This window comes from Protomyctophum parallelum (assembly GCF_964188405.1).
Source record: "Protomyctophum parallelum genome assembly, chromosome: 19".
Lineage (NCBI taxonomy): Eukaryota > Metazoa > Chordata > Actinopteri > Myctophiformes > Myctophidae > Protomyctophum > Protomyctophum parallelum.
In genome coordinates, this window is record NC_139717.1 from 40,919,520 (window position 1) to 40,933,592 (window position 14,073).

Here is a 14,073-nt window from a genome sequence, read left to right on the forward strand (position 1 = left end):
CTGTGACCTTGCCGTGGTGGAGAGGCTTAAGTGACTCCAAGTGTGAGTGAGTCCAAACTAACAACAGCAAAGTCTATATTTAATTAGTGGTGTTTCATCCTAATATCTTAAAAATTGGCTTACCGGCATGCGGGCAGACTTTGGCGTCACGCCATAACCAAGCATATAATCGAGTTCCCAATGCGGCTAAGCCCCAATTGTGGATTGTGTCGTCTAACCTCAATGTGTCCTCATGCCATAAGGTGCAACCAATTCAGTCAGCTCCATATATTATGGGCAATTGGGCACAAAAGGGGACATGCCCATATATGGGCATACTGATCACATCAGTGATCTCCATGTATGGGCATAAAAGGGACAAGGAGGGGGCATGGTGGCACAGTCAGTAGAGCTGGTATTGGATGGAGCCTGCACACCACAGGTATAAAAAATACGTTCTTTATTGAAATACTGACAACTACACAAAAGTTTGTACTTTTATATTAACCCTATATGACCTGAGATCAGATTCATACGAGGTTTCCACCGGACACACACACTGGTCTGATTATAACCCATTCTGACCTGAGATCAGATTCTAAAAATGTCAGTCGCTCTTCGATTTAAAAAAAAATAGCAGACCTACAAGCTCGTATCGCGCCACTCGGTGGCGCGATATGAGCTTGTAGATCTGCTATTTTTCAATAGCTAAAGCATAACATGATGCCAACACCAAAATGGATGCCCGTTCAGAATGGGTTAAGGGAGTGCCCCCATTAACCGATCAAAACACCACATTTTTGTGCCCCTCCCATCACTACAGGTGTGACACGTCAACCCTGAGTGAGTATAGACCGATTCCGTACCGGTTTCATGGTCGCAGCCTACGTATTTCCTGTAGGCGGACTCGACGTAGCTGCGGGGGTAAAACCCTCACCAGGCGCACATCTTCCACTACAGTGAACGGCAGAGTGACTGATGTTAGTTTGCCTCAAACTTTACTCCTTTACCTGCTTTTTTACTAACACTAACATTACAAAGATGCCCAGAACATCGAGATGAACCTGTGTAGTTTATGGCTGCTCCAACAGTAGTGGCAACATAACAAATAAAATAAAACGGAATGTCTAATATCCACCGCGATGGCTGAGACCAGAGCCATTGAGCAATGGTTGAGACAAAGCAGTGAAAGATACATAACGCCAGTCTTACCCAATACCAAATATTTCTGTTTTATTAACACAAGGCTGCTGTACTTTATACCTCATACTTTAAATGCTTAGTATGAGGTATAAAATACAGCAGCCTTGTGTTCATACAACAGAAAGATTGGGTATTGGGTAAGACTGAAATTATGTATCTTGCAGGATTCTTCACTGCTTTGTCTCAACCATTACTCAATGGCTCTGGTCTCAGCCATCGCGGTGGATATTAGACATTCCGTTTTATTTTATTTGTTATGTTGCCACTACTGTTGGAGCAGCCATAAACTACACAGGTTCATCTCGATGTTCTGGGCATCTTTGTAATGTTAGTGTTAGTAAAAAAGCAGGTAAAGGAGTAAAGTTTGAGGCAAACTAACATCAGTCACTCTGCCGTTCACTGTAGTGGAAGAGGTGCGCCTGGTGAGGGTTTTACCCCCGCAGCTACGTCGAGTCCGCCTACAGGAAATACGTAGGCTGCGACCATGAAACCGGTACGGAATCGGTCTATAGGTGCAGGACCCAGACATATTGATGTAAATATAATCTGTTCAGAGATTTTAGTGCACTAATTAAAAACATTTTAAAAACATTTTAAAACATACATGTATATCTATACTAATTTCACCGGTACGTCAAATAAAGGTCTCACAAGTCCTATCTACTAGGTCTGTGGGCTTAATTTACATTTCCAATGTTCCTTTTCCTTTTGTAAGGTAAACTCTAGCAACTAAACTGAAAAACTGAAAAATACTGATGTGAGATAGATAAAGAACAATCAAGATAACAACCAAAGGAACTACAGAAAGAAACCAAAAATTATATAATACACACCAACAGATATACATGAAACAACAACATATGCACCAGGTTGGATTTATTCAACGCAGGAGGCCACCTTTTAAAGCTTAGGGCAGTATACTTTTAAAAATAAAAATCAATTGGAGAAGCAGAGCTTCACTCCACAAAACCAAAGAAGGTTTCTACAGAAAGTGTCTAATTTCATCTTCCTGGAATAAGCCCCTCAGCATCATGGTTTGAAGAGTATGAATGTAGTGTAGTAACTTTCTCTTCTTAATAAAAGGTTATATACCAATGTATCTCAGGGAGGAGACACTATGTTGTGCTTCAGCAAAATGTAAGGCCACTGGACTGCGTTGATCCCCGGTGCGTATGTTGCTCCGGTGTTCAGCAATCCTGGTTTTGAGAGCTCTGGTGGTCTTTCCTACAGTCAGTAGAGCTGTCACCTCACAGCTAGAAGGTCCTGGGTTCGATTCCCGCTGGGGACGCTGTGGGTGCTGGGGGCGGCGCGTGTTCTCTCCTCAGCATCATCAATGCCCATACCCTGGGTGGTGTTGGCAAAAGGGCCTTTCTGTGTGGAGTTCGCAAGTTCTCCCCGTGTCCCCTATGTACCTTCACAAAATCATGCAGTAATCCTGGTCTCTAAACTGCCTCCCCCTGGCCAGCTGGGGCACCCAAAGGAGGGGAAAGGAACTGGTTGGAATAACGTGTACCTTCCATGCTATGTCCAACCGGGGAAACTCCCCTCTGTCAGGTGAAAAGAAGCAGCTTGGACTCCTCATGCTCTCTTATGAATATTTTTATGTATGACATATGATGTAAAAGGACTGGAGGATTACTTGATGACACAATTTAAAAAAAAATCAAAATGACCTATATTAGTAATATAACACATTTCCAAATGTATGGACTCTCTCTAGTGTGACTGGTAAATGACTGATTAGTCTCCACACTTTGGTGTTTAGACAATACACAAAATAATTAACCATAATTACGTTTTACTGTAAATCTATGTTAGTCTGACCCTGAAGAACATTGGTCTTATCCGTGTCCACAATAAAACCTTTGGTATTGGCTATGGCAGCTACGAGTGCCAGCTATACATTTTTGAGGGTCTATATACATGTTTAATGTTTGTCTTTAGTTCAAGTTCAAGTTCGTTTTGTAAACACCATTGACAATGAAGGGAAAATGTATGTCATATCGTCTCTTAATCAACATGAGTTAGACTTTAATATATTAGCGCCCGTCACTTCACATGTGTGATTTTTTTAATTATTAGCAACTGGATTAAACCAAGCCAAATGTATTGCCTTAGTTTTTAGGGCGTTTGCCCTGAATATTTGTGATGTTGGTATATGCGATTACTGCAGGTTCCTGAACTCGAACAGTAGATAAATAAAAAACGTGCTTGTTCTCGTGATCACTATAGTTTTCGTGTTAATAGTGACGATTACATAATCATTGCGTCGTTAGCTCTATGTAACCCAGGAGGGGAGAATGGACTTTTGTTAGATTATTAAACTCTATAGGAATAGAACCTGCATGTTGTGACCATGCGTGTTATGCCTTGCTGCAAATAGCCCATGTGTCCCTATTCTGGGCATGTTATAATAGGTGGAACATTTGTTGAAAATAACAGATCTGCAAGCTCACAGCGCATCTTCGAAGAGATTTGGTGTAGCAGGAAAAAAGTGGGCCATGGACAGACTCCTGAGCGACCCCAGTCAATGAAGTGGGCAATTGTTAAACTCAATGTACGACGAAGGCGTTCCGTCACTGTGTGATTACATTACATTGTTCCGAGTATCATAATAAGGACAGAAAGGTCGAATAGCAGTTCACAATTTATTTACTGAATAAATCTTGGACAAAACACCAGAGTCTGTTACGATACAATCAGAACATCCGAGGCAGATCTCCCACCATGCACCACCCCCCTCTGAAATGAAAGGAAAGGAAAAAAAAAAAAAAAAAAAGGACTCAACATTAGCACCAAATCAGCACCAACTTAAATAGGGGTATAGCTCATTCTACATAAAAAAAAGAAAAACAAAGCAAAACTTTCCTTTTAAAAAGCATCAAATCAGGAAATAGCAAATTGAAAAACTTTCCACCGTTTTCTTTTTTTTTCCTTTTACAAAACAAGCAAAGAACCCCCCCCCCCCCACCCCCACCCCATCCCACCGCTAGGCAGGCTATAGCATTCATAGGGCACATGCCGATGACTAGATCAAAACAAAACACAAATTCAAGTAACATTGAGATACGACAAAACGTGTCCACTGGAACCCATTTTTAGACCATGATGATCGTTTTCACAGAACCTGTACAGGCAGTAGAAATTTTTACACAAGGCCCTGAAAAGACCGGGTCATAGTGATAGTATCATTGAATACGTTTTTTTAAAAGAAAGAGAAAAAAAGAGTAACTTAGGGAGACTGGGTGGCATGGGTGGTCCGGCACAGAAATACTGGCACAAAAGAATAAATTGTTTATTCTAAAACTTCAGACAGGCAATCTACACCCACCACATACTTTGAGCCTGTCCTGTGTCAGATATTGCCTACATTATACATGGAAAAAAAAGTTCAAGAAAACAACCCTGCAATGTAAAATTTTAAATATATATATTCATATTTATATATATATTTATATAATATATATAGTTGTTACAATTTAAATAAATGTTACATGTCATTTTTTTGTTTTTTTCATTGACTTTAAATAAGAGGAAGCTAAGTTTTAAGAGGTGGACTCTTTCGTATCACCTAACCTTAACGCATCAAGCTGCACGATGCCACATTAGGAGGCTTACTGAGAGAACTTGCAAATTAAGGTTTAGGAAGGGAGATTAAAGCAGCAGTAACAACAGAATGCAATAGCTTAATAGAAACTAAAATATGTGGCAGCAAAATCCTGTGTCAATTTATCCATTTTGTAACACAGTGACCAAACGTAACCAAATGAACTGTTTACATTTGTTCACTCCCATAGATGAACACTCAGACTTTTATGAGTTTGTCATTGACAAACAAAGGTAGAACAATGAACGTGTGGTGAAGGCCTAACATGATGTTGAGGAAGGTGTAAGTACATGTTACTCAAGAATTTGTATGTGAAGGAGTCTACCGACCGTGTATGTCAGAAATGACATGTTAAACCCAAGTGAGAAATGGGGGGGGGGGGGGGGGGGGAAACAAACGTTTTAAAAATAAAAAGCAAAAAACACAGATGAGGTCAACTATCTTGATGCGTGTGAGAACAGGCAGAAGCCAAGTCTGGTTGAAACCAACAGTCCAGGGTCTGTGAGCTAACCTCCATATAGGCTAGAATACATTAGGCTTTGGGGAAGGGATGGAGGGGATTTCTGACCCTGGTTCCTGTGGTTATGGGTCAATGCTACTTAAAGCTATACAAGAGGAAACAAAACTCATTACTGCAGGAGGAGTGGCGTGGTTGTGGTTGTGGTTCGTTCAGTTATTCTGACTTTTCCTCCTGGTTCTTCTGTTCTGTCCCTTCCTGCTTTCCGTAGTGTCACAAACGGCGTGCACCTCTACTTTTTCAAAAGAGCACGACATTAAACCAAATAGATCTGAAAAAGAACATTTGCTACATCGTTTTGCGACTTGCATGTCTGCCGGTGTCAACCTCCCCCCACCTCACCCCTGCCAGGGAAAGGGGCGGGGGAGAGGGTAGCGTCACCGACTGATGCCATTTGCCAGGTTCAAGGTTTTCCCTGGAATGGTGGGAATAAAACAGGATGGAAACACCTTTTGTTGTTTGTTAGTGACAAATGTTCATCTCCTAATCTCTAACATACACTTGTTTGTTTTGCAGTTTCTATTCTTTTCCCACCTCCTTGGCTCTGCCGTGAGTGTGGCGGAGCCAACCATGGTGGAGTCGACCCTTTGTGTTTAAGGGGAGGAGGGGGCTCAGCTGAAGAACTGCTCCAACTCCTCTTCCATGCTCACTTCGGGGACTGTCTGCTCCTGCTCTCGTTCTCCTCGGCCGGGAGGAGCCAAGCCCCCGCCTGTGGCCCCGGATGCGGCGAACCAGGGGTGCTCCAGGATCTCTCGGGAGGTGAGCCGCTCGGCGGGCTCCCGGCGCAGGATGGAGCGGATCAGGCACTTAGCCTTAGGCGTGAGTGTCTCGGGGATGCTGAAGTGTCCCCTGCGGATCTTGCTGAACAGCGAGCCGGGCTCTACGTCGTGGAAGGGGTAGCGCCCCACCAGGATGGTGTACAGCATGACGCCCAGGCTCCAGACGTCAGCTGCCTTGCCAGAGTAACTGCCACTGGCGTTGAGGATCTCTGGGCTGACGTAAGCTGGACAGCCATGCTTGTCGGACAGGGAGTCGTCGTGACCATCCAGGATGTAGGTGTCCTCAAGGCTCTCGAGCTTTACCAGGCTCCTGCAGACACAAGACAATACAAAAAACATAATTATTATGTCAACAAATTCATAAGGTACAGCATAAAAGTATAATAATGCAATAAAACAATGGGTCAAAATCTATTTGCTCAACATCAAAGCTCCACATTGTTTTAGAGAGGCATGTGGGGTAAATTTTGCTGATGGTAAGCTAGCAATTTTAAAACAATCATTATTGGATGTACAAAGAGGCTCCAAATGATGCATTTTGTGGCATTCTTTGAGGGGCGCCAGCCCCTCCTATGCCCAGCTTTGAGTGTTTGTGTAAACAAAATTAATGAAGACAAGTGAGGACCCAAATGTGATTGGCCGGCGTGATTGGGTGAGAGATGTCTGGTTGAGAATGAGATGATGACGTATGATAAGAGCGCCCCTCACTTCACACAGGTGTGATTTCTTTTCCTGGCTTAACACGGAGACAAAATAAGGGTTGTGCACGATAGAACCTTGGCAATGCACGATAAATAATTAATTAATCCTAGCGGTAAATGAATCATTCTATCCTAAATCTTGCTGCCTTAATCTCTAAATTATTAGTCTCAACAACCCAACAATGTTCAGGACTGTAATTAAATGAAATAATAATTTATTGTGGAAAGCAACATTGCATTATATAATGTGCAGTCTTATTGGTTTCTTCTCTGCCATGATCTTCTTGAGTGCAGATCAAGATATCAAGAAGCCTTTTGAGAGAGACTAACCCGAGCGGCCAATAACAGATTTTCAATAGACAAATAGAAAATCTGCCATTTTATTTGAGTGACACGTCATGCGACAAAGTATAAATTAGGCCTAAGGAATTAGTCAAAGCTCTGGCAACATTCACCACACGCAGAGCAAAGAGACAAACTTGTGCCGGCTGTTAAGCGCTGCCAACTGTGTGCCATAACTGTGAGCCATGTAGTAGCATCTTCTGGGAGCAAACTGAACTGTCGTTCAGTTTTACTAGGGGGGGGAAAAGAACCAGGAAGCACTGGCTTATACATATTCAAAACTATATTCTCTGCGGTCCTGACATATGCATGCATTTGCATGCAAGACAACTCAGCACAGCCCAGGAGTTGCCAATAAGGGCAATTTGACTTGAAAAGGTGGCTTAATTTTTATGTTAATATGCTGTAAAGTACAATACCACCACCACCCCGACACCGACAGCAATATTATATTTGTATGTACATAATGTCCCCTGTTCACAGACACTGAACCAAATGTTGGTTCCAGAGGAAGTATGTCCTTGTCTGAACAGCAACTAATTTGTAGGTCACAGAGCAGACCTGCAGTACAATCAACATGGTTTAACGCCTGCTGATCATACTGAACAGTCTCTGCAAGCAACCATTGGAGCTACGGTCTAATCCATTGTTTTAATCATAGCACACAGCCTCTTCATTTGAGCTATGCAAGATTCTGTGTAGTGATCCAAAAATATCTCTGCTGAGCTACGGGTAGGAGTAAAAGAAAAACGGAGCAGCCCTGGAGCCCGTGCAAGGTGGCTCTGCTGTGCTGTTGGATTCCACTCGTGGCCGGCCTCTGACCTACAGACTTTATACAAGATGGTGGTTGGTCAATGGCAAACAGCAGTGTGTGACATAACCAGGTCAAGAACTTAACACATGCTGTAGAAACCTTCTGTGGCACTATCGGCTGTCTCTCTGTCCCGCACTCTGTCCCTCTCTCCAATTTCGGTCCTTCTCTGGACATCCACTCGAGCCCTTGAGTACTGCACTTTGGTTGGAACCAGAGTGGATAGATTTCACGGTGTAGTTTATGAATTTAACACATTGATAAAGTTCCCTGCTGCGGTTATATACAGCACAGTGTGAACGCAAATGCAGCAAATTAAAAATGGAAGAATGACGTAACTTCTCCGCCCCATTTGCATCGAGTCTACCGAAGTAAAGGTGAGAATACGACCTTAATCTCAGTGACTGAAGGAGCTTTTAGCTTTATCTGTCCACTCGTCTTCACCGAGCCATGGATGGCGGGGCTAAAAATGGTGAAAGCACACTCTTGACAGGAGCTGAAACACTCAGCGTGCCCCAATACTGTCTTGCGCCATCACTCTCAAAATTCAGCAGCCATCAATCATTTAAGGGAGGGCATGGCATCCCGGACCTGGGAGCAGGAGAGCATGGCAGCCAAGGTTGTCAGGCTCATATTGAATACGCGAGGCAGCTCAGCTTCCCGTTTTCCACAGCCAGTGCCAGAGACTGACGCCATGCATTTGGAGAGGGGGGCATCCGGTGGCAGGCTGTGCTTCTGGCACTGGGTGTTGTTAGTCAAGCACCAGCTTTTGGTAGATTTATAGATGGTAGATATTGATTTTAATTTGATAGACTCTCTGCCAAGATAACGAGGAACGGGAACTACAAATGTTTTTGAATCAGCGACAGCCAATAAATAGAACAGAAGTTTGCTGTGGCAATTGACAATGCATGGATATTGTGGATGCAATTTGCAAATGCCGTCACCAGGGGGCAGTAAGTCTATGCAATCCCAGACCCAGAGTCACCAAACTATTAGCCTATTCTTGCTGATCCCTACAGAAGTGCAGGCTTAAATGGCAAAATACCAAGTTCCCAACCTCTGTTGCACAAAAGCAACTTCTGGCAACTTATCAAAGAGCAGTTCTGCTTGGTGGGCACGGATCAGTCACACCACTGCCTATGTTTCCACATTAAACTTCATTCATTCCATAGTATACCCCCAGTCCCTTATTTAACTTAACCACTTGTACCCTAGCGTCCCTATTCTGGATTAAACATTAGGTAAAAATAACACGGCATGTTGTGGGCTTTCAGATCGGTTATTTTTAGGAAATAGATTTGGTGTAGAGGGGAAAAAGTAGACCTAGTATAGAGACTTGGGGGACCCCGGTCAACAAAACATAGGTTAAATGGCACTTCAAAGTTCAAACACAAATGCATACATAACCAGTAGGCCAGTCAATCTTAGGTTTTAACCAAAATAAATTGCAATAGTAATCGTTCAAGGTTTTTTATGACCCTTAGGGTCATCCAAATATCATCAAATTGTCAATTAAATAATTAGTGGATCATGGTAAATGCAGGGGTTGAAAGTTGGGGTACCATTAACAACCAATATAAAAGGCAATTGTCATTATGCTTTAAGTAGCATGTGACGTTTGGACAAAAAACACTCCTTGGGCTAACTTATGCTATAGCCCAAATGTGCTGAAAGGGCTGACGTTTTGTGTACATTGTAAGATTTGTGGGGAGATACTGAAGCTCGACGTCATCTCAGTTTACAGTCTCTCGTTCTGCGATACGCAAAGATGACACTCACTCGACTGTTAAACACATACAAACAGGAGGAAACCCAGACAACTGATGTGGCTCTGAAAGGTGAATCCAACCAGACAGCCTTTAGCAGCAGCAACATATCTCAACGCTCACCTGTCCTCATTCTTGAAGACAAACTTCCTCAGTTTGAGGTCACGAAGGACCAATCCATTGTCGTGGCAGTGTGCCACAGCTGACGCTATCTGATGGAACAGTCGGGCGGCCTCGTCTTCCCGCAGCTTCTTGCACATGCGGACGAAGGAGTGCATGTCGCCATGGCTCCTCTCAAAGAACACATAGGCCCGTGTCTCCCCGAGCAGGATCTCCACTATCTGGTTGATGTGTTGGTGTGTGCCAAGGGCAAAGTAGGCTGCCAGGGACTCCTGGTAGCGGCCAATGTCAAACACCTGCGACAGCATAGGGAGGAGAATTAGTTGGTCCCATTAGATGGTTAACCCATTCTGACCTGAGATCAGATTCATACGAGGTTTCCGCCAGACACACACTGGTCTGATGAACCCATTCTGACCTGAGATCAGATTCTAAAAATGTCAGTCGTTCTTCGATTTTTCAAAAATAGCAGACCTACAAGCTCGTCTCGCGCCACTCGGTGGCGCGATATGAGCTTGTAGATCTGCTATTTTTAAATAGCTAAAGCATAACATGATGCTGACACCAAAATGGGTGCCCGGTCAGAATGGGTTTTAAGTTGCCATGTGTTAACTTCGCGTCAGGACTGGAGTGTTCAATCTGAACCACTGGTGCAAAATGATCCGGTTTTGTCTGTTTCCCACCCTCTAAACATGCAATTAAGATCAAATAAAATACTATATTTTGCCTTGTTCAGGGGGCAGGGAGGGTAGGTAATGGATCTTGAAATACAGGCAAACTGAAAACACCCTAGTGAATTGGAATGCAAATGCAGACAATCATTTACAATTTAGGCATTTAGCAGACGCGCTTAATCCAGAGCGATTTACATTAAGCAAGAACAAAAAAGCATGGCAATACATGCATACATACATACATACATGTATGCATACATACATAAAAAGTAGTTATCATGAAACATGTGTAAGCTAAGAACGCAACAGTGGAATATCTATATAATGAAACTATACATGTATACTATGTATAGTTTAATTATATAGATACAGACCAGTGTCTTGGTTTCCATAGTAACCCCTCAATTGACTTTCAGTAAAGGCCGACGGCTGTACAGGTGAGATGGCTTCTCCATGCGTATGCAATAGGCAGTCAATACATGGGCTCCCCCACAGCCCCTGAAGGTCTAAAGTTATGACCTGGATTTCTGGCTCGGCAAGAGCCATCAATCCTAGAGGCGTAAATTGAACTTCTGTGGAAGGTACAATGAAAACGGTCACAGAGAAATTGCAGTCAGGAAACCAGTAAATCTAGCTTGCAAGCCAGAGTCAAAGGCTGTGGATTCATTCTCGCCAGCCATGTCGCCACAGTACCTCAGTCACAGTGCATATATGGGATATTTACAGTTCCTTACGAGCCCACTCGTGCATATAACTATCATCTCAATTCATTAAGCCGTTTTAAGCCTGCTTAATGCTCATAATGTTTAATAATACTCCTGGGACATTCCAGTGTCCATGTAATTAAAAGTAAAGTCAATATACAGTAGTGTGTGTGTGTGTGTGTGTGTGTGTGTGTGTGTGTGTGTGTGTGTGTGTGTGTGTGTGTGTGTGTGTGTGTGTGTGTGTGGAGGGGTGTTTTTCAGTTTTAAGAAATGGCACCAAAGTTCTGACGTTCTACCAAACATATGCCTATACAAGCAGTTGTCTTGTCTTCCTACTCCAAGACTAATGGAATTATGTATTGTTTTGTGTGCCAAATGTGCATGACAAGCATGCATGAGACAGTATATACACTTGCAATGGCGAAACATCCCGCATTCAATTGTTTAACAATGGAGAACAAAGCCGCTGGGTAAAGGACTTTGAAGAGGAGTGTGTATGTATGTGGTTACTCATTCTTTTGTCAGCGTTACATCATGCAACCCAAACCACACGGCGCGGTGCCTGGATCTCCATTCACTTTTTCCATTAGGCTGCTATTTTACTACATATTAGTTACAAACTGGAGGCAAAGAATATATATATATGCCAATATTCCAAAGGATTAGTGTGCGTGCAACAATGGGACTATGCTTTCGAGTCGAATTGTGTTCCATAATTCCATTGACATATGCATTAGGCTACATAATGGATAAGCACCGTCTAAAAGCATACTTTTAGAAACATTTTACTTTAAAAATGCACCCTGATGTCCTCAAGAGCTTTCTAGCTTATGAATTCATTCTTCATATTATTTATATGACATTGCATTTTGCCTATATTACACACGTTTTTGCAAAAACAAAAGGAGGTGGGATGACTTTTGTGCAAACTGCAGCATTTGTTTTTATCATTATTATCATGGTCGATTAATATGCTGTCAATCATGCACGGGTCAAACTCCTCACCTTACAGACGAGTTGTTCCCCGCTGTGCAGGTGGGCGGCTCTGAACACGTGGTCTCCCTCCAGAGGCTCCAACAAAAGGTAATCCCCAATGCGGGAGATGCAGTGCGAGGAGTCCGGGGTCTCTGGCGGGCTGGGGGAGCCGAGGTTTGGACTGAAACTCTGGCTCGACTCTGTAGTCCTCAGGCAAGACAGCTCTTCGAAGTCGTGCGATTTGTGCCGCGATCTCCCATAACGTGAAATGTTAATGGGGTTTGACCTCTGTATGTTCATGAGGGAATGATGTAATAACTCCACAAAGCCGGGGCCTTCCTCCTCCACCTATTCACCACCGCGCTACCGGGAACCACCGTGGTCGTTGTAAACTTAGTATATAGTGCAATGGCGTTGTGCAACAACAGTTCAAACACTTTGTAGTTATTCTTAAATAAACAAAAATCTTGAGTTTAAATCAAGGTTTTTTTTGTCGGTTCTTGCTGATACCCGTTATTATGGATGACTATCAAACAGTGAGACAGACAGTCAAAGCTCGGTGGCTGGTTCGTAATACAATGGGGGAATTAAAGAGGGGGGGGGGGCACTTTTACAAAGATGTATTTCTCTTTTCCAACGTTTATCTACTTGGTCCGCTTCGATTTCCACAAATTATCCAATAATACGAATACAAAAATGTTAATTTCAAATGCAAGTCTTTGCACGGATCGGGTGCAATTTCAGCAGCAGTGCGGGTTTAAGTGACTAAAGAATTGCAACAAAAGGCAATGCTATCAAACGTCAGCTTTGCAACGAGGACTGCTTGCTAACGTTAAATTAGCCCTAAGCCCACACAGCTCGTCTGGTTAGCTTATCTCGCCGGTTTAAATGGTAATGGCACGTTTCATAGAACCGAAACAACTATAGTTGGATGCCGCTTGCATGCAAAGACAACAACGACGAAAATACGATTATATAAAAAATGGAAGGAAGTTTTTTTTGCAAGCTTCAGTTACTGAATTAAACCGGAATAGTCAAACACACACAAGTGAATGATAGCAGGTGCAGGCAGGGGGGTTGGGGCTATCTAGTTAGCTTCCTTGCTAACTAGTACCAGGTCAGTGCAGCTAGTGGCCTTCTTCTTGCTCCCCAGATAGCAGATCCATGCACGGCGATTGTCATCAAACATACGTTGATAAACCCCCCATCGAGTGTACAAGAGGTGAGCCTTTGTTGTTGTGGTGCCGGGAGTCGATCGGTGTCCTTTCTGCGGCGGCGGTGGAGCTTCGTTTTTGTTATTCTTCTAATGGGGGAAAAAAATCCAAAAAGGAACAATCGTCGCCGCTTGAAGCTGCTGGAAGGGAACGATAAATGAAGGGACGGCCGGCCGACTTTCCCAGGCCTATCCCTGGATTCAGCAGGACATCCTCTTCTCCCGTGGTGCTGCCTGCCGTCGGTCCGTACCTACGTGGCTCTGACTGAGAGGATCTAGTCCATTCAGTGCCTACACGCACACACACACTGTGCCTCCGTGCAAGAGCTGACTAGTACTTCCACACGCGCGCGCACACACACACACACACACGCTAAACCCTCCTCCACCGACCCGCCCCCCTGACGTAACTCAAACAGTGAAACCCCATTGGCTTCCTATATGACTAATAATATGCGGTCATGTGAGAGCCGTGTAGTGTGAGGCAGAGTGTGAGGTACCCCCCCCCCCCCCCCTACAAATCTAAATGTGTCCCATACTGGTAAATTGGCTGGGAAGGGGGGGATGGGATGTGGGATGGGATGATGAGAGGAGAGCGGAGCTATACTGTAACATGGCGTGTTGCAATTGTGCTTCCTCTTGAAATGTCATTCATGGGAAGATAGGGGATTTTCCACCG

The 14,073-nt window shown here is 43.6% G+C and overlaps 2 protein-coding genes across 2 annotated transcripts in view; one reads left to right on the top strand and one right to left on the bottom strand.

Annotated features, from left to right (window-relative positions):
* atad2b (ATPase family AAA domain containing 2B) overlaps positions 1-14,073 on the top strand; it is a 636,500-nt gene that overhangs the window by 588,978 nt on the left and 33,449 nt on the right. The window lies entirely within an intron of this gene.
* Positions 3,817-13,712, bottom strand: trib2 (tribbles pseudokinase 2). Its single transcript, XM_083790954.1, has 3 exons — positions 12,212-13,712; positions 9,832-10,124; positions 3,817-6,395 (listed from the first exon to the last, which is right to left on the bottom strand). The coding sequence occupies exons 1-3, from the start codon at positions 12,479-12,481 to the stop codon at positions 5,918-5,920; spliced, it is 1,041 nt and encodes a 346-aa protein (XP_083647080.1). The 5' UTR covers positions 12,482-13,712; the 3' UTR covers positions 3,817-5,917.

Coding starts and splice junctions, on each gene's coding strand:
- trib2 (XM_083790954.1), bottom strand. CDS start 12,481: ATGAACATACAGAGGTCAAACCCCATTAACATTTCACGTTATGGGAGA. Junction 10,125..12,211: donor GGGAACAACTCGTCTGTAAG/GTGAGGAGTTTG, acceptor ATGCTGTCGCAG/GTGTTTGACATTGGCCGCTA. Junction 6,396..9,831: donor GTCTTCAAGAATGAGGACAG/GTGAGCGTTGAG, acceptor TTGTGTCTGCAG/GAGCCTGGTAAAGCTCGAGA.